The sequence below is a fragment of the Candoia aspera genome, chromosome 11 (genome assembly GCF_035149785.1).
Source record: "Candoia aspera isolate rCanAsp1 chromosome 11, rCanAsp1.hap2, whole genome shotgun sequence".
Taxonomy (NCBI): domain Eukaryota; kingdom Metazoa; phylum Chordata; class Lepidosauria; order Squamata; family Boidae; genus Candoia; species Candoia aspera.
In genome coordinates, this window is record NC_086163.1 from 16,959,255 (window position 1) to 16,980,866 (window position 21,612).

General features: G+C 42.6%; 2 protein-coding genes across 2 annotated transcripts in view; both read right to left on the reverse strand.

Moving 5' to 3' along the window:
- The window catches only part of C11H16orf87 (chromosome 11 C16orf87 homolog), a 399,243-nt gene that overhangs the window by 319,027 nt on the left and 58,604 nt on the right, over positions 1–21,612 (reverse strand). The window lies entirely within an intron of this gene.
- Positions 976–20,741, reverse strand: VPS35 (VPS35 retromer complex component). Its single transcript, XM_063313235.1, has 17 exons — positions 20,654–20,741; positions 17,724–17,822; positions 17,049–17,145; positions 15,576–15,699; positions 14,519–14,701; positions 13,461–13,674; positions 13,204–13,287; positions 12,550–12,659; positions 10,093–10,189; positions 9,122–9,270; positions 8,633–8,840; positions 7,972–8,127; positions 7,069–7,191; positions 6,265–6,444; positions 4,435–4,674; positions 2,938–3,081; positions 976–1,989 (listed from the first exon to the last, which is right to left on the reverse strand). The coding sequence occupies exons 1-17, from the start codon at positions 20,654–20,656 to the stop codon at positions 1,810–1,812; spliced, it is 2,391 nt and encodes a 796-aa protein (XP_063169305.1). The 5' UTR covers positions 20,657–20,741; the 3' UTR covers positions 976–1,809.

Sequence of the window (21,612 nt, forward strand, 5' to 3'; positions counted from 1 at the left end):
AGACTTTTGAAAACAAAAGTCCAGTCACTGTAACTAAAATTGTAATTTCATTGTAACTCCAGCCACTGAGCTAAAAAGGCTGGCAAACAGAACTAAGGAAGCACACCAGAGAACTTCCTTTTCTAACAGATTTGAAGCAGAAAACCACCTTCATGCCTAAATGGAAATGGAATCAATCAATCCAGAGATGGAATTTAACTTACCTCTGCTTTTCCCTCGTTGCAATTGGTTGTATCCAACTGATTTGATTAAGTTAAACTCTTCTAACTGGGCGGTATCTAATGCAGGCAGAGGAAGCTTTTGTCTGTGTGATGGGATTTGGTCTTTCCAGCTATTTGGGATCACCATGTCTGTTGAGGTTTTCCTACTAATAGATTATTGTGCCTAGTCATTTTGGCCGGGTGAAAAGGTTGCAAGTGATTGTCTCCTCTCACGTGCTTCATGCAAATTAGCCTGGGGGGAGGAAACCTGCCCGGACTTGTTCTCACTTCCTCTTTTTCTCTCTGCCGGCAATGTAGCCAAGCAAGGCTTGCTCCAGGGGAGCTAAGTCCTTTAAATGTTTTGCTTTTGTTTTTGCTTTCTGTAAATAAATTATTTTTATAGAAATGCTTGGTGTGTGACTTTGTTGACCTCTCCTGGGCTAAAGGCTTTCCCAGCATCTGCCAACAATGTTCACCATCTCCAACCTTGAGTCATACTAGCTGGTTGGCAAGAGTTGCAATCTAGCAGCGTTTGGAAGCAGCCAGGTTGGAGAAGAGTGGAGCTCAAAGAATTACCTGGTTTCTTACCTGGGGCTTACCTGCTAAGACGTAAGCCATGGTTTATAAACCACAATGGCTGAGTTTGCACAACATCCTAAGTCAAAACTGAACAAGCCTTACTTTGGCTATGAATTCAGTCTATTTGTCCATTCCTTCCTTCAGGTTTGAAAAAAAAAGGCCTAGAATTATCATTAAATGCAACTAGAAACAGATGAAGCCATACCCATTAATAGCAACTTTATTGTTATACTGGCACAAATTAAGAATACAGATTGCATTTCCCCCTAATTTGACAGTACTGAAGGTTATATACTCTATAGACCACCATCTGTTTTCAATTTTCTTACTATTATCTTGATAAATATGCCCTGTGCACTTTATCAACCCCTCACTGTATGTCACTGAGTCCCCATATGCAAAATATAACTTTCTTGGTTTAATTTCTTTCCTTTTTTAAAAGAATGGTGCTTTATAACTCCAAATACATGCACGAAGATATTCTGGGGTGGGGGAATCTGACAGAACCCTGACAAATATGAAAAAAGGAGGAAGTGGAATCCAACGTACAAGAAAATGAAACAATGTTATAAAAAACAACAACCCAGCCTGTAGCCCTAGTAACACTTGCAAATGGAAAGATGGATTAGAGATTATATGGCTTTTGGGTGGGGATGTGGGGACAGAAGAGCAAGAGAGAAAATCAGAACACAAGGGGGCAAAAGAAGGGGAGAGAGGTACACACCACATGGATTTTTAGAAGATGAATTCAGTCATGCTAATTTTCTATGGGTCTGCTAGTCCACGGCTTGGAAATTTTGAGAGGAATACTTCATCCCAAGTGCTCGGAAGCAGCAGCCTGGAAAGTATTTGCACATTCACACAAAAAGAAGAGTGAACTGAAACCCTACCTTGGCACTCCCAAAAGGCACAAGTCTATGATCTCTAATGTAAGAATAATGAGAATAACAACAACAAAACTCCTTGTGTGTCGTACATGGAAAGACAGAGGACAAGTACCCACAGAATGGGATGGGGGGGTGTCTTTCATTTAAATGACCAGCCCTTCGTAGATTGGCCCCTCGGATTCAGGGGATTCCCTCCTCAAGCTCAAGTGCTCCAGTGTGTTCTGGAAGTGTTTGTTGATCTGTTCGGTTTCCTCGGTCGACTCAAGATTAGGCAGGTCTTCACGGATTTTTTGTATGAGTTGATTCAACACCTGAATTGTCACCTGCATTTAAAAAGAGAGGGGTGTCAAAGGGATTGGGTTCACACACTGCATGATCTGGCTTGTTGTAAGACCACCCTGATGTTGCGGAATGACATCTCCTGGCATCCCCCGTTCTTCTCCACGCTGACTGGGGCTGCTGGGAGTTGTTGCTGACCAACAACTGAAAAGCCGCAAGTCAGGCACTCACAACAAAATATATGAATGCAGCCAGTTAAGCCAGAGGTTGGCAGAAAGTTTTAGTGCCCTCTCACCCAATGGCCACCTGGCCAATCTCATATCAGATTTTAGAAATTTATTATGGAGAAGGCACGGAAGACCTTAAGATGGTCACGAAGATTTAATTAAGTATGTGCAATGCATGTGAGACCATAACGAGGGTCTACAACTTTGTAACCTGCTTAATCTCTTTCACACCATTCATTATCCCAGAGTCTTTTTTCCAGTTCAACTTCAGGTATGCATCTGCATATTCAGAGCTCTCAAATGGTAGAAAAGCTGTCGGAGAATGTGGAGGAGAAGCCCCCCCACCCTATTTCCCAGTGCTCTGCAGAGAAGTGAAGGACCACAAAGATTTATCAGATATAGCTAAGTGTAACAGGTAGCCTGACCTCTTAAGACAGGGCTGTGCTGTGAAAAATGACTGGGCTTCAAACAAAGAAGGGATAGCACCAAGGCAAGTCCCAAATCTGAATTTAGCATCTGTCAAGTACTCTTACATTGTAAGAGATAATTAGAAATTTAATTAATTTTAATATAGGTCAAAAGGTTGCCCCCTTTTGTGGGGGGGGGGAGAAGAATTTTCCCTCTTTGGTCACACTAAAGTTTTTATTCTATTGGAAACTTTGGAAAGATTCTTGTAGAAATACTGAGGGTTATGGGTGGCCAGAGATTTTGCATATCTGCACAAAACACAAGTGCTATTTCAGTGTGCATGGTCATGCTCCTTACCGCCTCATTCTCTTTTTCATAAAAGTAGATATATCTGTTTAGAATTTCTATGAAGAGTTGAACTTGCAGAGAGGGATCCATGCACTGATTTGCTATCTTCAGCGCCTTTTTCAAGCATTCCATGACCCTTTTCCCTCCATGGAGCTACGCAGCAAGACAAGAAAAAAGAGTTGATCAGTACTCCCCATGCTGACACACTCATACGAAGCTTTTCAGCAAATGTTGTAAGCTGCATGGCTAATACATTTATTTAGTTTGTTTAGGGAGGATGAAGGAATTCAGAAAGTTCACAAAATTCCAAAGCAAATGCAATCAAGTCACACCTCTGATATAGAGCTAGTCCTCGACTTATGACCACAACTGGGACCAGAATGTTCATTGAGGTCATAAGTCAAGTTACCATGTGACCAGACCCGATTTTACGACCAGTTTTATGGCAGCCATTGCGTGAATCATGGGTCGTTGAAGTCCACACATCTTCAAGCTGCCAAGGTTGAAAAACACTGTCCTACACTATCTCGCTGCAGGTAATATCATCAGTCCTAAGAGATAGCCATAGTGCCATTTTCAGCAAGTGCAGGAGGGAGTGGGCTTCATAGTAGTGTAAACCACTACCATCTCTTAACAAACCAGAAAAAGACACAAGACACAGCGAGTCAGCCCTCCCATGGCTGGACACTGCAGAAGACAGAACACTAGATGGGAGGCGTGATCCAACAGAGCTCTTTATTGACCCCCAGGGATGAATTCTTATTTAATAAGGACAGGCAATGCTGTGATGGCTGTAAGAGACCCACATAAAGTTTTGGAGGGGACAAGACCCACACTGGATGGAAGGGGGAAGTAGGTGGGAGGAAAGAGAAGGTCTTATTTCCAAGAGGCATTTTGGAAGGAGGATCTTGATCTTTTAAACTGTTCAGGACTTTTCTAAGAAGCTTGGGGATGGTTCCAGGCTCAATACAGCAGGAAGCCAAACTTCTGATTTTTAGGAGCCATGAAGAGGAGGGGGGTGCAGATTCCCAGCCCTGCCTACAGCTAACTCTGATATTTCAATTCCAACCATGTCCTGGAGAAAAGGAAAGCAAAGCTGGGTATTGCAAGCATACCCAACAAATAGATCTACAGGTGACCTCACCTGTCTGAGGACTCTCTTTCTACAAGAACTGGCTGATACCTTTCCTAAGACAGAGGATGACAGCCCTGCAACATCATCCAGACCAGGAAACCAAAACCCAGAATGCTAATACTACTTTTATGGTAAGGTTACAGTAACAGAATCTTGCAAGTCTGAAAACACTTTCCCCCTCCCCTGCCTTTACTTTCCAGAGAACTAGGGAAGGTCCCTTCTGAGAGGATATCTCCACCCCTGCTCCTGCTTTCGACTCAGATTTCTCTGATCAGACCCTTGTCTAGGCTGCGGCTCTTCCTCCCATCTCCCATGGTTAGTCTCGCAGCCCATCACAGAGGACTCCTTCCCAAGCCTTGGACTTGCCTTACCTCTTCCCCATTCTTGTCTGTGTTCCGGCCAGACCAGAAGAGATGGGCGCAGGTGCTCACGGCTCGGCACTGATCTGGCTTTTTCAGCAATTTTGAAGCCGCCAGTGCGCACTGAGTTCTCAAGGGCTCGTGGTTCTCCTCGCCAAAGCATTTCATCCGCTCAAACGTCCCAATTATCAGTGTGATTGCAGCCAGCTGGGCTTTTGAATCGCTGATTTCATCTTCATAGAGAGAAAATGCCTGCTTCCAGCAAGAAATACGGGACAGAGGAAATAGGAGAGAGGAGGAGAGGGAGAGAAGAGCCGTTACACACTGTGTTCTTTAACTGCTTTTCTCAACTCCCTTTTTGAAAGTAAAAAAATACATATTTCAGCACCCAGTGAAAGTCCTCTTAAGCTCTTTGCACAAGATACAGAACAACTGAAGACCACCATTCCCAACAGGGGCTGCTCGGAAGGCAGATCAGAGATCACCAGCTGAGAACATCTTGCACACAGACAATCTCAGGTTTAATCCTTGCCATCTCAGAGTTAAAGGCTCTCCTTTGTAAACATTGTGGCAAGCCATGTTAGGTTTGGGTAGCAAACAAATCAGGAGGAGGCTGGTCACACCTTTTCTGACTAACAATTTTTATTAAAAGGCAGAAGGTTTCAGGAGCTTCGACGTACTTCACCAGATGAGCAGAATGGCTTCACTCTACCCCCTAATGAAGTCAGCCCCAAACCACATGCCTTTTAATAAAATTTGCCAGGTGGAAAAGGGGCAAGCAGACTCCGTCTGATTAAAGGTTTCCAGGCAGTGCAGGTGGCAGGTAGCAGTTAAGAACACGCTGTAACGTATTTGCAATCAGAGATAAACTGGTATACAATAAAAATCCAGGACTGACTAGGTTTACAAGCTGCACTAAGCAATGTTGTGGTCTGTTGGTTTTGATTTAATGTGCTGCATGAACCCTAAGGGGTGTAAACCATGATTTATAGTTTTGTGGGATGCGTGCATCAAATCTTTAGGTTATGGTTTGTTTTGCCAGCATTTGCTGATAGATTAGTATCAACCATATTCCAGAGTCCCCCTTTTCAGGGAGAGATGGGCGGTGATAGAAATTGGAATGAATGAATGAATGAATGAATGAATGATATTCACTAGTTTATACAGGTAGTTGTCGCTTAACGACTACCCTGTTTAGCGACCGTTAGAAATTACCCACAACACAGAAAAAGTAACTTTACGACCAGTCCTTGCGCTCATGACCGTCGCAGCGTCCCACAGTCACTTCATTACCTTCGGACAAGCAAAGTCAATGGAGAAGCCAGCAGTAAAACCGTAAGTCGCAGTCATGTGATGTCTTGTTAACAACTGCATCGCTTAACAATGGAGTTGCCAGTCCCAATTGTGGTCATTAAGCGAGGACTGCCTGCATTCACCATAAACCATGGGATACAAACCATACCTGCTGGTTTCACACAACAGGCCGAACCAAAATCAAACCAATGATGTTCAGGCATTGTGCAATGTTCTACTATGAATAATCCCACTTCTCAGCCATAGCAGAACATTTTGCTCCTGTTTCCTCACTTAAATTACACTCACTATGAAATCATGACCATTGTTCATGTTCTCCACTTTCAGAAATGTTTTTTTAGTAGCTTTAATACTGATTTTAAGTAGCGCTAGTAATACCTTTATCTTAGATTGTATTTGTTGTTTGTATTTCTGCAATTGTTGCAGATTGTTGTTTGTATTTCTGCAATTCCCTCAATAGCCATCAGAAAGATTTCAAAGAAAAAAAAGGGGGGGGTTCAAGAAAGAAAAGGATCTTCTTGACTTCACCTGAGACATGAATTCATAGGCCACCGTTTCGTGGTTTTCAAAACCAATTTCTCCAGCTGCTAAAGCTCCCTGAAGGAAAAGGCGAAGTGGAAGCTCTGCTAGCTCAGCTTTAATCAAAGCACTGATGGTCTGGTGAGCAAAAGTGAAGATCTTCTGGCATTTCTTTTCCCATTTGTCATCCTTCAGAAAAAAGGGAAGCAAAGCAGGAAGAAGTCACACCAGATGGGAAAGAACAAAATTTGCACTCTTCTATTTAAAATCCCGTATCAAATTCTGCATAAATCTGCAGCCTGAAAAAAATGGTGTGTGTGTGGAGTGTGTGTTCGTGCAAAACTAAACATGTGATTTAACAAGTGATCTTTTTTCCAACACACACCTTGAGATATCAGTCTACCCAGTCCAGCCAGATCCAAATCTAGTTTAGGAGATTACTTTCACCCAATTTATTCCATATTGCGCCAAATTTAGGGACCTGAAGGTAATTTACCCCTCTCTAACCAAAGCTTTCTAACAGTCCCTGACTCATACAATTTGCCATTTCTTTGTTTTTATACTGCAATTTCTTTTTTTAATTTGTTCAATCGAGTTGAATTCTCGGAAGCTGCCTGGACAGGTCCCTGCAGTTTCCTTGGCAAGGCTTTTCAGGAGTGGTTTGCCATTGCCTCCTTCCTAGGGCTGAGAGAGAGTGGCTGGCCCAGGGTCGCCCAGCTGGCCTCGTGCCCAAGGCGGGACTAGAATTTCTAGTCAATCCCATTTAGCTTAAATAGCCATCAGAGCAAACACGTCACATGCAGATGAACTCACCACTTCAGCATTCTCCTTGTAGCGAAATGCAAGCTGATATGCAGCAAAAACCAATGGCGGCAATGTGAAACGGATGCGCTGGTTCCCACCTGCACCAAAGTGTTTCCGCGCAGTGTTTAAAATCTAAAATATGCAAACGTTCCCATGTTGATATATGCGCTGTATATCACAAGGCAGACATATCCCAAAGGAATAGCCTAACTTACAAACTAGAAAATTGTCTTTAAAAAGCGGGGGGGGGAGGAGGAATTGAGTACAATTCCCAGAAAAGTGAAGTCAAGGGTCCAATCTCACACCTTCAACGTTTTTTTCTTTGCACAGACCAGCTGTGGACCAAATTAGCCAAGAACCTGCCTAGATTCCATATACAAAGCTGGGACAAAGCAACTGACAGAGAACAGCCCAAAACTGTAGGTCCCCCTGGATTCTGAGTCACAAACATGACAACAGACATGTCGTGTTAAGCCAGAGTTTGTTTTAATTATGGATAGCTGAAGAAGCTACCACATGTAGATTTACACCTTGCACTAAGACTTAATGTAATTTGTTTGGTTTATTAGCCAACCACTGTGATTAATAATTCAAGATTTGTAATGTACAGTCTTGGATAAACTCAGCAAATTATGGCTTAGCCACAAACCAGGGTTAAAACAAATAATGTCTTAGTACAATGGATGAATGCAGACCAACAACTGCATAGGGTCACTCAATACGCTGAATTTAGTTCTGGCTATGTCAAATTTGAATCCAGCCTGCTTCCTTTTGGTATGCTGGAGCCCAACTCCCTTGGCTAACCTAATGACCAGAGATGAAGGAAAGTGAATTCCAGCACCTTTGGTGACCACTCAGTTATGGAAGGAAGGAATGGAAGAAAGATTTGAAAGCCTTGGAAGACTGCCATACCAGATACTGCTGATTGGGATCATCTGAACGAAGGAGGTGGATAAACCTGCCCACAAGACCCTGTTCGTCAGCCATGTCTTCAGGGTCTGGATCTTCAGCCGGCTGGTCCGGCTGGTCCTGAATAAGCGTCGATACCAGGTTCATGATGGCATCCACCTACAGAAGGCAAACCACATTCAGGTCAAGAGGGCTCCTAAAGAAAAGAAAAGAAACTCACGCTGGCTTCAATTGGAACTGCTAGCAGAATTCCATTTATCCAACAGCATTTCCTCCTTGCTGGAACAGCATAAGATGTAGGCCAGAGGCCACAGTGGAGGGAGAGTCCCTGCGCATGAAAGTCATACAGCCCCTTGCAGAAGGGAAAATAACTTCCAGTCATGCTAACACCAAGGACTGCAGCTGCAATGAATTCAGGGCAACAGGCTTGGAAAGGCAATACTTAGGGATCAGAACTATTTTGACCCCGAACAAGCCCTATTTTCAATGAACTCTATTCTGAACAGTTTTGTTTTACAGCAATTTCTTTTATTGCTGTTTTTCAGTGTCCTGTTGTATTCCATTCTAGGTTCCTTCAAGAGGAGCAGTACAAGCACAACCACCCTCACCCTTTTCCATTTTACTTAATAATACAAATGAGCACTCATTCATGTGATTTCCCTACCTGGTCTTGGGAGACAATTTCTGTGTTATAATCCAGCACATTGCTAAGAACATAGCAACTCATGCTCTTTCTGGATTCGTAGTCAAAGTACTCAAAAAGGGGATGGAAATGCTTCAGTTTCAGGACAGTTAGGACGTTGTTGTAGGTATCAACAGGGATCTTCAAGAGTCTCATCAGTTCCTTTGAAACAGCGCTGCTGGTTGCAATACTGAAAGGACAAGAGTGGGTGATCAATGAGGGTCTCTGATGCTTTAGCCTCTTAGTTTATAGGGAAGGTCTTAGGAAAGACAGAACTGGCAAAAATCGATCTCTATTGCATGGAGATTTTTCACCAAAAGTCAGATGTTTAGGCTCCCAGTTCTGTCAAGGTTCAATGTCATAGATCAGGTAAAGACACATCATTTGAAGTGTCAGATGGTGCAGGAATTTATTTCGTTTCTCCACCCAGGAGAGATTTTGTACAAGGCCAGGGGATTTGCATCAACTTACTGCTCCAGGTTAAGCTTGTTGAAGATCTCCACTGTTGTCTCCAGCACTTTATCAACATAGTCAACACGATCTGGGTAGCACTTCATTGCCAAGTTAATGAGAGAGACTTGTAATGACACTACATCCTCCGAAGGCATATCTTGTCTAGACTGAAGTTTGGATGGTCAGGAATGGAGGAGAGAGAAGCATTATTTGTGCGTTAGATGTAACAGAAGCGATGCTTCTGTTTATTAACATCACCTTTTGCCTTTTATACCCATGAGCAAACTCAAGTAGTCACTCAACCGGTCAAAGAAGCACTTCATTTTAGCTAGACTGGGTTACTAGGAGGTTTAACTTTGTTCTTATTTTACAGTGGGGGAAAATATTTCCTTTGCATACAAAAGATCTCATGTTCAAACCTTAACATTTACAGGCAGGGCTGGGAAAAACTCCAGCCTAAATTCCTGAAGTTGCCAATCTGTAATGTTCACAGTGCTGAGATAAACAAACTTTCTATGTTCCTATGGGTCAAGGTTTTAGGAGCACACTAATTGGAGCACATTAAGAGATTCCTAAGGCAATCAAATCACCCTGGCCTTCCTTTAAATTGATGAGCCAGAACTTGGCAAAGCACCGGGAGGAAGTATTCAGTACATTAAGTACCCAGTAAGGCTAGAGACCTTCACTGCAAAGATATGTATGTCCCTTTTAATGCCCTGCACTGAATATCCATGGTGAAAAAAAGTATATCTTCATAACCTATACTTCCCTTTGTTTCTAGAGATAAAAGCAAAATGATGTCCTTTACATTTTTGGAGTTCTATGCTAGCCTTTAGTACTACTTTCCCATGGCATCTAACAGGTCATTAAACAATAGTTGATTTTTTGTCTTGGATTGGCTGGTTGTCAGATTCAAGGATATAAGTCAAACCCGGCAACACACATTGATTTTAAGCAACACAGATAGAGTGCAATTGCTTTCCACTTACCTGTATGACTGTAGCCACCTGCTGAGAGAAAATGTCAAAGAGTTTAATATCAGCAGGGATCCCTGGTCCATCCTCTCGATGGGCAAAGAGTGCGAGTCTAAAGTCAGAACAGGGAAGGTTTATGAGATACAGCTTGCAAACTTGTCCAATAGGCAATTATGCCAAAGCAAGTCCAAGTCAACATGCTTTCAATCACAGCCTTTGATTTCCCTTGGAGAAAAATGGAAGCTCCCCCAGAATATGTTCCCAACCCATCAGAACTACACCTGCTCTTCTCCCATCATGGAACTCAGGTTAGCATGCATGAAGCCCCTCCCTAGCTAAACACAATGTCTCATCAGATCACACCACCGCAATCATGTCCCCCAGCAACTCATCAATACAGTCAGCCGAAGTAAACCAAAGAAGTCAGACAAAGTAAACAATATGAAGGCAACCTTCCACCGATAAATGATTCTTTGATCCAAATGGGCTTCCGTTGACACAACTACTAATTCCACCTTCCCCTTACAACTTCCCTCCCCACAGCTCCCAAATCTCTTGCAAGAATTGGGAAAGCTGCACAAGCAATTAGGAAAGGAAAGGCAAACCAGTAAGAATTGTTTTTCTGGAAATCACAAACCGGTGGAACAGATTTTGACCAGCAGATGGATACCACCGGATAAGAGATAAACATAAGCTGGAAGGGGTGGGGGACGCCTAATCATCACAAGAGTTGGACAAATTTCTAATTCAAAGATTCTGTTTGAAGGCAGTTTGACTGAATGTCTGAACTGAATCCTTTGTGAATGACAGTTTGGATCAAATCATCAAATGCCTTCAATCAATAGGACAATCAAGAAAGGCTTTTAGGCACATCTCTAAAGTGATTTTATGATCTAAGTTGATGAAGTAGATCCAAGCCAATTTGCATACCCACAATAATCACTATGACCATAGTGTAAAGTAGTTTTACATGGGGGAAAAACACTATCAGCACCCATATCTCTCACTATTTTTGTGCTGTGAAGAAAAGGAAATGACTCAAGCAATGGTATGGAGAAGGATCAAAAACAGCTTGCTCCATATGATATAACGGGCTTTGAAGACTACCTCTGAAACTATATTTCAGAGAAATCTTCCATTCACAGCTACCTGCAGACAAAAAAATGGGACTTTAAGCTCACTTCAGAAAGCTGATTTGCATACATCTCTCGAACAGACAGAAGACAACTAGCTTCTGAAAATGTTTATTTAAAAATATACATCTATAAACATACATATACCAACCAAAGCATATGCAAATATTGCAGTTCTCTGAACATATGCCGGTACAAATTGCCATTTGAAAAAAAAAAATCACAAGGAAGGTGGGAGGGAGAAAAAAGGTAGAGCTAGAGAACATTTGCTCAGACATCTCCAGAAATATGATGGGAGACAGAGTTGAGCCCAAAAATCTGTAGGAAAGGACTGAGTTTGAATCCAGTACACATCAACATGAAATCATGCCTTTGTATTTCACACCAAAGCTCCACATATCTACCGTGGTCATACGTCACTGGCCCTCATGGATCACAGCCTGGCATCCTCAGAATATCCTCATCTGTTCCTTTTTTGCCAATTAGCTCCTTCCAATTTCAAATCCTAGGTCTTTTTCCAAAATGCATCTTTTGTTTCTTTACAATAGGGTAATATGAAACATAGGTAAAGGTAAAGGTCTCCCTTGACATTAAGTCCAGTTGTGTCCGACTCTAGGGGGCGGTGCTCATCTCCATTTCAAAGCTGAAGAGCCGGCATTTGTCCGTAGACACTTCCGTGGTCATGTGGCCAGCATGACAGTCACAGAACGCCGTTAGCCTGCCCGCCGAAGCAGTACCTATTAATCTACTCACATTTGCATGTTTTCGAACTGCTAGGTTGGCAGGAGAATATGAAACATACTAAATTTGAAATTGGTTGTTCTGACCTGGTCAAAAGTAGTTCTGAGGCCTCCATTTCAAGCATGGGATCCTTTGGGATGTGACATTTTTCAAATTCACAACTTTTTGTATTTACTAATTCATCCTTTTCTTCTGTGTATACCCACTATCATTTCATCTGTTCAACCTCTATTAATTTTTCCTTCAGTTTTCCTACCCAGTTTATATAGTCTTTTTATTCATAAAACATTCTTAACTTCTATCTAACCATCTACTAAAGATGATGCAGATGAAGATGTAAGTAACTGGTTGCACTGAAATATGTCTTCCTGCATACACTGAAATATCATATTTAACTCTTCCAATCCCTTAGCAATACACTGACATAATATTTTCCATTGAAAATTACAGGATGAGATGGCAATTTGAAATAGGCATTCATATAGCAACAACAAAATTAAGCCTATGTAGATTTCTTCACACCTTCTGGATGAGGCCACATGTTTTCCTTTCCTCTGTGCTCCTGCACAGAGTTTATAGCATCTGCTTCATTACGTACCTATCAATTAATGCAATTATGATATTTTTGACATTCACATTTTGGTGTAACTCTGCACATGCTCGAAGAAAAGGATTCAGAGTCTGCAGGTGAAATTCATCTGGGAAAACCTAGGACATGGGAGCACATGATGGAGCAATTTGTCAATTATTATTCTAGATTGTTTAGTAAACAGACATTTAATCATTGTGCTAAGGCATGATATAATATTTCCTTCATTTCAACTTATCATGTTGTAAAAACTCAGGTAATTTCTGCATATTCACTACTTATATGTTTCCCCAGCTATCAAGATTCCAGGTTTACAATAATAAAAATTAAAACCTAAAGCAACAGATTCCACATCTCTAAAACCAAATAACCAACTTACATAAAATACGGTAGCCCTGTCATCATAGCATTTATATAAACAATGTTAAAAAACATACCCCATATAACATGCTGTTGATCACAATCCACATACAAAGGTTCTTGGAAGCTCATTTAGGGCTAAGAGGGCCAAGCATCTCCACTCTTGGTGCAGATTTTGCTAGCTCAAGAAAGGCATCACAGCCTTGCTCTGGTCTACTCATTGTCCTTCTTTTCCAGCCAGATGTCAGCCTGTCAGATGCTACTTACCAACCTGCCAGTTAACCTTTTCCCTAAGCCATGTACCTGTATGATGCATTCCATTAGGTATTCTTGAGCTAGTGCATCCCTGCAGTTTACAACTTGCTCCAATATGCCAGGCAAGACAATCTGGAAAACAGAAAGAAAATTTATTTTCTATTATACTTTACTTGTGTGCCTTCTACAGCCATGAACGTCATTGCATCGAACTCTGGATTTGTCCCTCCCCTAAACCTGCCTTCTTCCAGTGATGTTATAAGCCGAACTAGTTAGGATGCAGTCAGAAACAAGAGCTGACTTACCTGTTTGTATCTCTCCACATTGACTCCTTCCAGCTGGCTGAGTCGGACCAAGTTGGTTCCTACCAGGATCCTCAGCTCTTGCCTCTCACGCTCCCTCTTCTCACGGTCTCGACTGTGCCCTTGATGTTGCATGCGCACCCAGAGCTTATTCATCTCAGCAAAGTTCAACAGCACAAAGTCCATGGAGTCACTGATGTCCCCGGTGGTTTCTTCACTGTGGGCCAACAAAAAGGAAATGCTCATTTTTCAAAGGGGTAAAGAATATGTATTTCCAGGATGTGGGTTAGATGTCTCTGAACCCACAGATGGCACACATTTTGAATCATAAAGAGATTATTCAAACCAGGACAACAACTCTCTTTGGGGTAAGATTTGAAGCTCAGATTTAATATCATCTCAGAATTAATCCAGTCAAACCCCAATTGTGGATTAGGAAGCTAACTATGTAACATATTTTCTCCATCCAATGCTGCAACCCCTCTCTGTCAGAGCTGCCAAGCTACAATTAGCTGCACCTCAACCAGTTATGAAAGCTTTAGGTCAGCTACATCCAGAGGGTGGATTTAGAAGTTACAGGTTTTCTGCTGCCTCCTCACATTACTTCACTTCTGCGAAAGCACTGGTCATCTAGGGATTTTATTTTAATACTCACGCTAATATACAGATCTACTCGTAATTCCACTCAAAGTGGAACAGGGAAGAAAGCCATTTTGGTTCTTAGAACTATTTTTTTCCTGCAGGTGGTTTCAGGTTTTCCAAATGCTATGTTTCAAGCTCAAAAGATTTCCAAGTGGCCCAGAAGAACGGTTTCAAGTTCAAAATAGGGTGTTTCCAGTTCAAGATGGTTTGAATTTGAAATGTTTTGTAGACCTCAAATTCCAAAGCAATCCCTCTTCCAGGCAGTAAGCCCCCAACTCAAATTAGGTTCAGCAGCTGACTTTGTCCCATGCCTTCAAACTGTGCCAAAGATAGGCAACTTTGCCCTACCGTCCACCACCCACATGTTTCTCACCAATGAAAGGTATTCACATTCACATTCAACCTTTCAAAGTTCTTACTCTGTCTGCTCTCCATCATCAGGCAAAATGTTCCGGGTGCACTGGAGAAGATAGTTGCGAAGGAACAGGCCTCTTAAAGGATGCTGGACCCCACGACACATTTCCACCAAGTCTTTTAAGATGTCCTTCCGAGACTGAGGGAAAGACTTCACGTAGACCACCCCAACAGTTATTAGTAGATAGCTGAGAAATAAGGGAGACAGCATTAAGAGACTTGCTTCCTACAGCTCTGCTAGTACAAAAGCAGGCTGCTCATTTCCATTCCAACACTCCGTTCGACTAGAGTTTTCATGTTTGCTTATTTATTTTATTGGAAGTATTGCTCTCCCGCCACAATTAAAAAAAGGCTCTTGGCAGCTTACATAGAACAAATAATGTGGTTAAAATATTCACAATACAATCTAAAACCCCAACAGTCATAAGTAGAAACATTAATGATATGCAACATTAAGGAAAACCAATATACTACCATAAAAGTAGAAAATAAAAAATAAAGATGGCAATACCAAATCAGGGAAAAGCTCCCCAAAACAGCTTAGATTTTAGACATTTTTGAAAAATCAGTAAAGTGGGGGCCAGCCTCATCTCCAAAGGGAGGCTGTTTCACAATGTTGGCTCCTTCCTTTAGCCCCCCCCCCAAAATCTCTTATTTTTTTTGCTTCTTTTTGAAGCACGAGCAACCTAGAGTCTGTTAAGAAGGCAGCATATGTATTTTAAATACATTAATAAATATACAATCACTTTCCCATTTTTTTTGTTTTTATTTTTCAAACGCATTGCCATCGCTGATACAAAGATGAAGCTGATCTGTTACCGCAAAAGCCCATCTTAATGTAGCCTTTTTAATCTGACTGAAGGACTGACTGATCAATTAAAAGTTACCTTCCCTTATCTTTGAAGATTGCAAGGCGATACAAGGCCTTGTTGGGACAGGCACAAGTGGACAGGAACACATTTTGTGAACATTTTGTTCAATTCAATAAAGCACGTAAAACAAGACTGACCATCAGTGCTACAACTGAGTGTCTGCCCGCAAGATTCCCCCTCATTTACTTACAGCCGTGGAATGATGTTTCCGGCATACTGAACCAGTTCATAGAGATCAGCCACCTTCCTTCCCTTAGCAAACTCATCCGTCAAGTAAACTTCCAGGTAGTGGAGCTCATCAGAGATTGCCATATCTTTTCCTTGCAATTAAGGATTGCAGACTAATGCAACACAGCCTTGCTCATTTCCATGCAATACCAAGGAGAAACCAACCACTTAGAAACTAAAGAAGGAGATGCAAAGGAAAACGACGGAGCTAACATCCAGCCTAATAGGAGAGCCTGAGAATCAGGTTGGGCAAGGGTGCAGTTTGGACCAGAAGCAGCAGCTGCAAATGGAGAAACATGAGCAAGCCACATATCAAAGCAGCTGCTTGCCTTCACCTATGCACAATGCTCCCATCGTAGCTTTCCCACAACTAGGAGCCACACACTCACTTTTTCAAAATTGGAAGGTCTTCAAAAGCTACAGTGTTTTTTTTTAAATCCATTCAGTTGTGTCCGATTCTCAGAGACTGCCTGGACAAGACCCTGCAGTTTTCTTGGCAAAGCTTTTCAGAGATGGTTTGCCATTGCCTCCTTCCTAGGGCTGAGAGAGAGTGACTGGCCCAAGGTCACCCAGCTGGCTTCATGCCTAAGGCAGGACTAGAACTCACAGTCTCCCAGTTTCTGGCCTGATACCTTAACCACTACACCAAACTGGCTCTCTTCAGGGTGCCTAGCTAGCAACAAAGTAAACTGGCTGTCCATTTTATTTAGTCATTCATTCAGTTTTTATTCCACCATAATCAAAAGAGTCTTGGTGGCATACAATCTAACCCATCATCAGGCATTCCTGATGAATAAAAAAAAAAAACCCAAAATCCACATTCATGCTAAAATAATCATAACACTTTAAAAAAAAATGTTCCAATGGTGTCATCCCAATTTAGGAGGGATCTAGGATGTTCAATGCAGAACTGAAGTATTAAGCCTAAGAGATGCCTCAGGGGCTTATTTTCATTGGGATTTTTATTTTAAAAAGCAAAATAAAAACTTTTCCAGCAATAACTGGATTGGCTACATGAGGTCTGACTGTGATACCTCAAAGAATACGGCAATATTAACACTCACATACAGCTGATGCTCTAGGTTTGTCTTCCCCAACTTGGTATCCTGTAGTTGTATTGGGACAACAGCCCCTAAAAACTGCAACCAGCATGCTGGCTATCATTTCATCACATCTAAAGTACATGTTCACTTTTTCAACAGTTGAGATATGTTACTGAGAAAGTACATGTTTAATAAGATTACCCCCTTCCTTTTGTCTCCAACGTCCTGTAGAAATTCACAGGCAAGAGATAAGAAAGACCTGCGGTTTTCCATTGGTGCATCTGTTGAAAGGCCAGTTCATCTCCGCTACCTTGGAGATATCAAGAGACACTAACAAGCATCACTTAACAGTCAAATGAGCTCCACATAGCCAGCCCACTTCAAGAGGATACACAATTCGTAATAACTCTTTGGAGACAACATTGAAGTCCTCAGCTCACCAAGCATGTTCGAGGCATGTTTCAGGGCATCCATTAGCTTATTTTTGTCCTACCAAAATAATAACAATAACAATAATAATGATGATGATGATGATGATGATGTGCAATTTATTTTCCAACCAAACTGTAGAGGCTTGGATTACAGCCCTTTAAGGAGCAATTGAAAGAAGATATTCCAGATTATCATTGTTACAGAAGCTGCAAACTTCTTGAAATATTCAAGCCATTAAAACAATGCTGGAAAGTTGTTTATTTTGTTAATTTATAAACTTTCTATCCAAAATTTGGGGGAGACTTAGAGTTTGGATTCTTCTTGCAGCCTTTTTTTTTTTTAACATAAGCAATATTATTGAACATTTTGCATTTCAGAAGTTTTGGAAGAGCAGAAGTTTTTAAGTAATAATAATAACAATTATACAGCTGGCATATTTATGAAATATACAGGGCAGCCCAATGTATGTTTGTGGAGAAGGAAAAAAAACCTCCTGATTTAGTGGAGCCTATACTCAGGAAAAAACACATGAGACTACAAAGCTATAAACAGGCTGCTACTTTATCAGATTTCAGAAATCACACAGTTAATCATTGCAAGGGGAAAGGAAAGAATTCAAGTCCACCAGTTCTTACCAAGCACCGTTTCATTTGGAAAGACTGGACCTTAACAGCCTGTATGGCCTCATCCAGAAGCTTCTCTTGTTCATCTTGTGGAGACTGCTGTGTAGTTGGCTAGAAAACAAGGAAAGGAATGTTTCCAGATAAGACTATCAGGGCCAGCCTCTGCTACAAGACACCACGGAGTCATGCAGCCCAGCATCATTGTTCCTCACTAGAGGCATTAAAAACACAAATGAGCAACTTTTTCTGTCAGAGGCACAACTGAAAAGTGGGGTGTAGGTGCAAAAAACATAGTGGGCATGGACAGGACTTCAGGGGAAGAAAGGAATATTAAAGTTTTTCTCTGTTGTGTTTTAAAGTTGCTAAAGTTATTTTATAACCTACACTGATTTTGTATATTTATTACTGAATCATTAAACAGACTTATATATTGCTTATTTTAAAAATCCTAAAGTTGTTTCTAATAGTACTACTTATTCCTTTATGGTTAAAAAAATATAGTAGCAAAAATATAGGATAAAAAACATAAAAAGGATAAAGAATTAAAACAGAGTTTAAAAAACTAGTAACAGAGTAAATCCAATCCTTGAAAAACAAAATGATGGGGGGAAAAACACTGACTTTTTCTAACTGCAATCAGGGGACCTAACTTCAAGCTGCCTATCCCACTTTAAACCAAACTAGCCTTTATCATCACACTGACAGTTTATAGTCCTCTAGTGACCATCCAAACCAATCCTGATTTGTTTAATGGCTGAATGCACCAGCCATTGTAGAATAAACAAGAATTCTTTGACATTGTAGATTACCAATGCATCTTGTCACTGAAACCCCAGACTAAGCATATGTTTTCCATATCTACAACTATGATCCTGACTGATCTCCTTGGAAAAATATAATTGGAAACTAAATTGACTATGCTTCACCTCTCATTTTCCACCAGATTTACAAAATTTAACTGACTTTAGATTTTCTGCTCAGAAATAATATGAAGTTTCTCTTATGTCAAGCTGAACTATCAGTGACTATATGGACATATCTATGCTTCCTTGTCAATAATATGAAAATGGTTGTCCCTTCCCAATCTAATCTGTAACTCTGGATTCTGTGGTGGTTTTTCATGCCGGCTCTTACTGGTCCATTTTCTTTATATCAAGGAAAAGGAACTAATGCTGCCACCTACTTCCTTAACATCAAATGCTGATTGATTTTTATAAAGGATCCCTTTGAAATCAACAATAAAGCAACTGCATAACAATCAAGGGGAGTAAAAAACTTATTTGTTGAACATAATCCTCTGTTACTCCTGTGGAACAGCATGACTATACATGTAAGAATTGCTTCCTCCCTACTGAGTTTCCCAAGAGTTGAAAACTTGGCGCTGGGGAAGACAACATAGGGAGAGGAGGGTGTTAGGTTTTCCCTGGCAATATACCCCAATTGATTAACGCTATTCTATTTGAATGGCTGCTGTTCTGATGTTTTCAAACCTTTATTTTGGCTGTATGTCAGTCAGAGAAGTTTTGGAGAGGACAGCATAGAAATACCAAGAAGAAGAATACATGTTTAGTCTGTGTTGGAGAAGACTCCTGAGAATACCATGAACAGCCAAGAAAACAAAGCAATGGATCATCAAATAGATTATTAACCCAGAGTTCTCACTCATGACACAAATGACCAGGCTCAAATTATCCTACTTCGACATATTATGCAAAGACCCAGCTCTTTGGAGAAGGCTCTGATGCTGGGAAAGGTGGAAGGAAACAGAGGAGGACAACCAGCAGCAAGGTGGATGGACTCCATTACTGCAGTGATGGGTGTGCCATTAGAACACCAGGTTAGGGACAGTTCATCATGGAGAACATCTATTTATGTGGTTGCTAAGAGTTGATATCAACCTGATGACACATAACAACTGTTTATCCTAAATTATAGCTCAGGAAGTCTGATGTCCATGTGTTATCAAACTGTGTATATGCAAGCTAAGTAATAATGTAGTAATTTATTAAATTTGGATGCCACCCAACTCCCAGCAGCTCTGGGAGGTTGTATTGTCTAAGGCAGGGTTTCCCAAAGTGGTCAATATCGACCCTCAAGGGTCAATGGCACTATCCATTACTGTTATTACTCATTTGTTGTTATTATTCATAGTACTATTAAAGTAGGATTTATTAAATTATTTTCATACAATAAATGTTTGGGGATTGATGAACAATCTGAAACTTGATGAAGGGGTTGATGAGCCAAAGAGTTTGGGGACCCCTGGTCTAAGGCAAACCTAGACATCTTTATTCAAAAGATAAGATCCTTTTACCCCAAAGGATCCACCCAACATCTTCTCCTGCAGCCCCCCCACCATAAAAAACGCAGCTCTCTTTATAAAGACACCAAACAGCCCCTGCTCAGGCTGACTTCATCCTCAGCCCCACTTCGCTGACTTGCTTCTCAACCGGCCCAGGGAGGCCCCGCAATCCAGGTATTTCCCCCCATTCCTCAGTTTTACACGGGTGTAGGACTCCACACATGCACGGGGGGGAAGGGAGGGAGCAAGCCCATTGGGTGGCCCGGAGCTGACTTGGCTTTCTCTCTGCATCCCGGACTGTCCTTCCCATCCTGCTGGCCGGGGATGATGGGAGCTATAGTCCGATCCCTCTGAAGGCCTCCGGGGCGGGGGAGAGCGTGGAATTCCCTTCCGCGCAGCGCCAACGTCAGCGGAGCCACGCCTGGCGGGGAAATTTCTCTTTTCCTCCTCCCAAGGAGGAGCAGGAGGTGCTGCTGCGGCAGGAGCAGCGCACCGGGCAGGCCCGCAGCCCTCCCCGCTCGGGAGGAGAGACGCCCGGACATTCCATCCCGGCCCGGCCCGACCAAGGGACCTTTTCTTTGTGAGGGAGTTCTGCCCCCCCCCCCGGCTCGACTGGTCACCCCCGCCTTCCTCAACTCACCATAGTGGCACCTCCCTCGCCCGGCCGCACCGCCCGCGCGCCTGCCTGCTCAGCACCTCGGTCCCCTCAACATCATGTGACCCCCCAGTGCCCTCCCCCTTTTCCCTCCTATGCGCGCCTCCGTCTGCCACTCTTTTGCTCGCCTCTCTGATTGGTCGACGGCCGGCAGAACGCTAAGGAACGGCGACGGACGCGGTGCGAAACCAATCGAAGTGCAAGGGCTGCTTCCTTTCCGGATTTCATTCCCCGCCCCCCCGCCCTTCCTTTCTGATGGAAACGGAGCGGCCGCGTCGCAGAAAGGAGGGAGGCGCTGGTGGGCGGGGTGAGAACGTCGGGGAAAGGCAGGAACGTTCGAAGGAGGCGTGGCCAGGGGAGAACGTTGAAAGGGGTTGCGGGAGCGCGGGAAAGAAGCGGCGGGAATGGAGCGAGAGAGCCTGCAGCGCTGGGCATCCAAGCTGGGGGTCTGCACGCCTGGAGTTATCAGGTGATCGGGAGGGGGTGCAGTTGGATATAGCGGAACCATAACCTCCAGCGGTACCCCCTTTTTTTCTGGCCGGGGATGATGGGAACAGTAGTCCATCGCCCCGGAGGGCTTTGTATATGGGGATCTTGTTCACTCCTGCTTCGCCGCTGCCCCTCTGCGCCCATCCAGATACTTTGCAAGGATGGACTCCAGGCGGCAGCCCTTCTCTCTGCAAGATGGGGTTCAGGAGAGATACACTGCCTCTGGCTATGGAAGTTTCCCTGAGCTGTGCCGGATAAATCACTGTGGGCCAAAATAGAATACAAATAAAAACCCGCAACCCATCTGAGATCGTCCAGATTGTTGGCGCTTCCCTTCAGGATGGCCTCTGCAGCGATTCACTGCACGTGTTTGCCTTTCCGAGGTCTAGCGAAGACCCTCTGATTCTCCTATCGATTTAGAAAAATGAGGCTTTTAGAACGTCGCCCGGTTTTAT

Bases quoted from the DNA above. Each gene is read 5' to 3' on its own strand.
- VPS35 (XM_063313235.1), bottom strand. The intron at 14,702-15,575 runs GTAAGTAAATGA...CTTATTTCTCAG, and splicing joins GGAAACATCATTCCACGGCT to CTATCTACTAATAACTGTTG. The intron at 9,271-10,092 runs GTAAGTGGAAAG...TCCAAACTTCAG, and splicing joins AGGTGGCTACAGTCATACAG to TCTAGACAAGATATGCCTTC.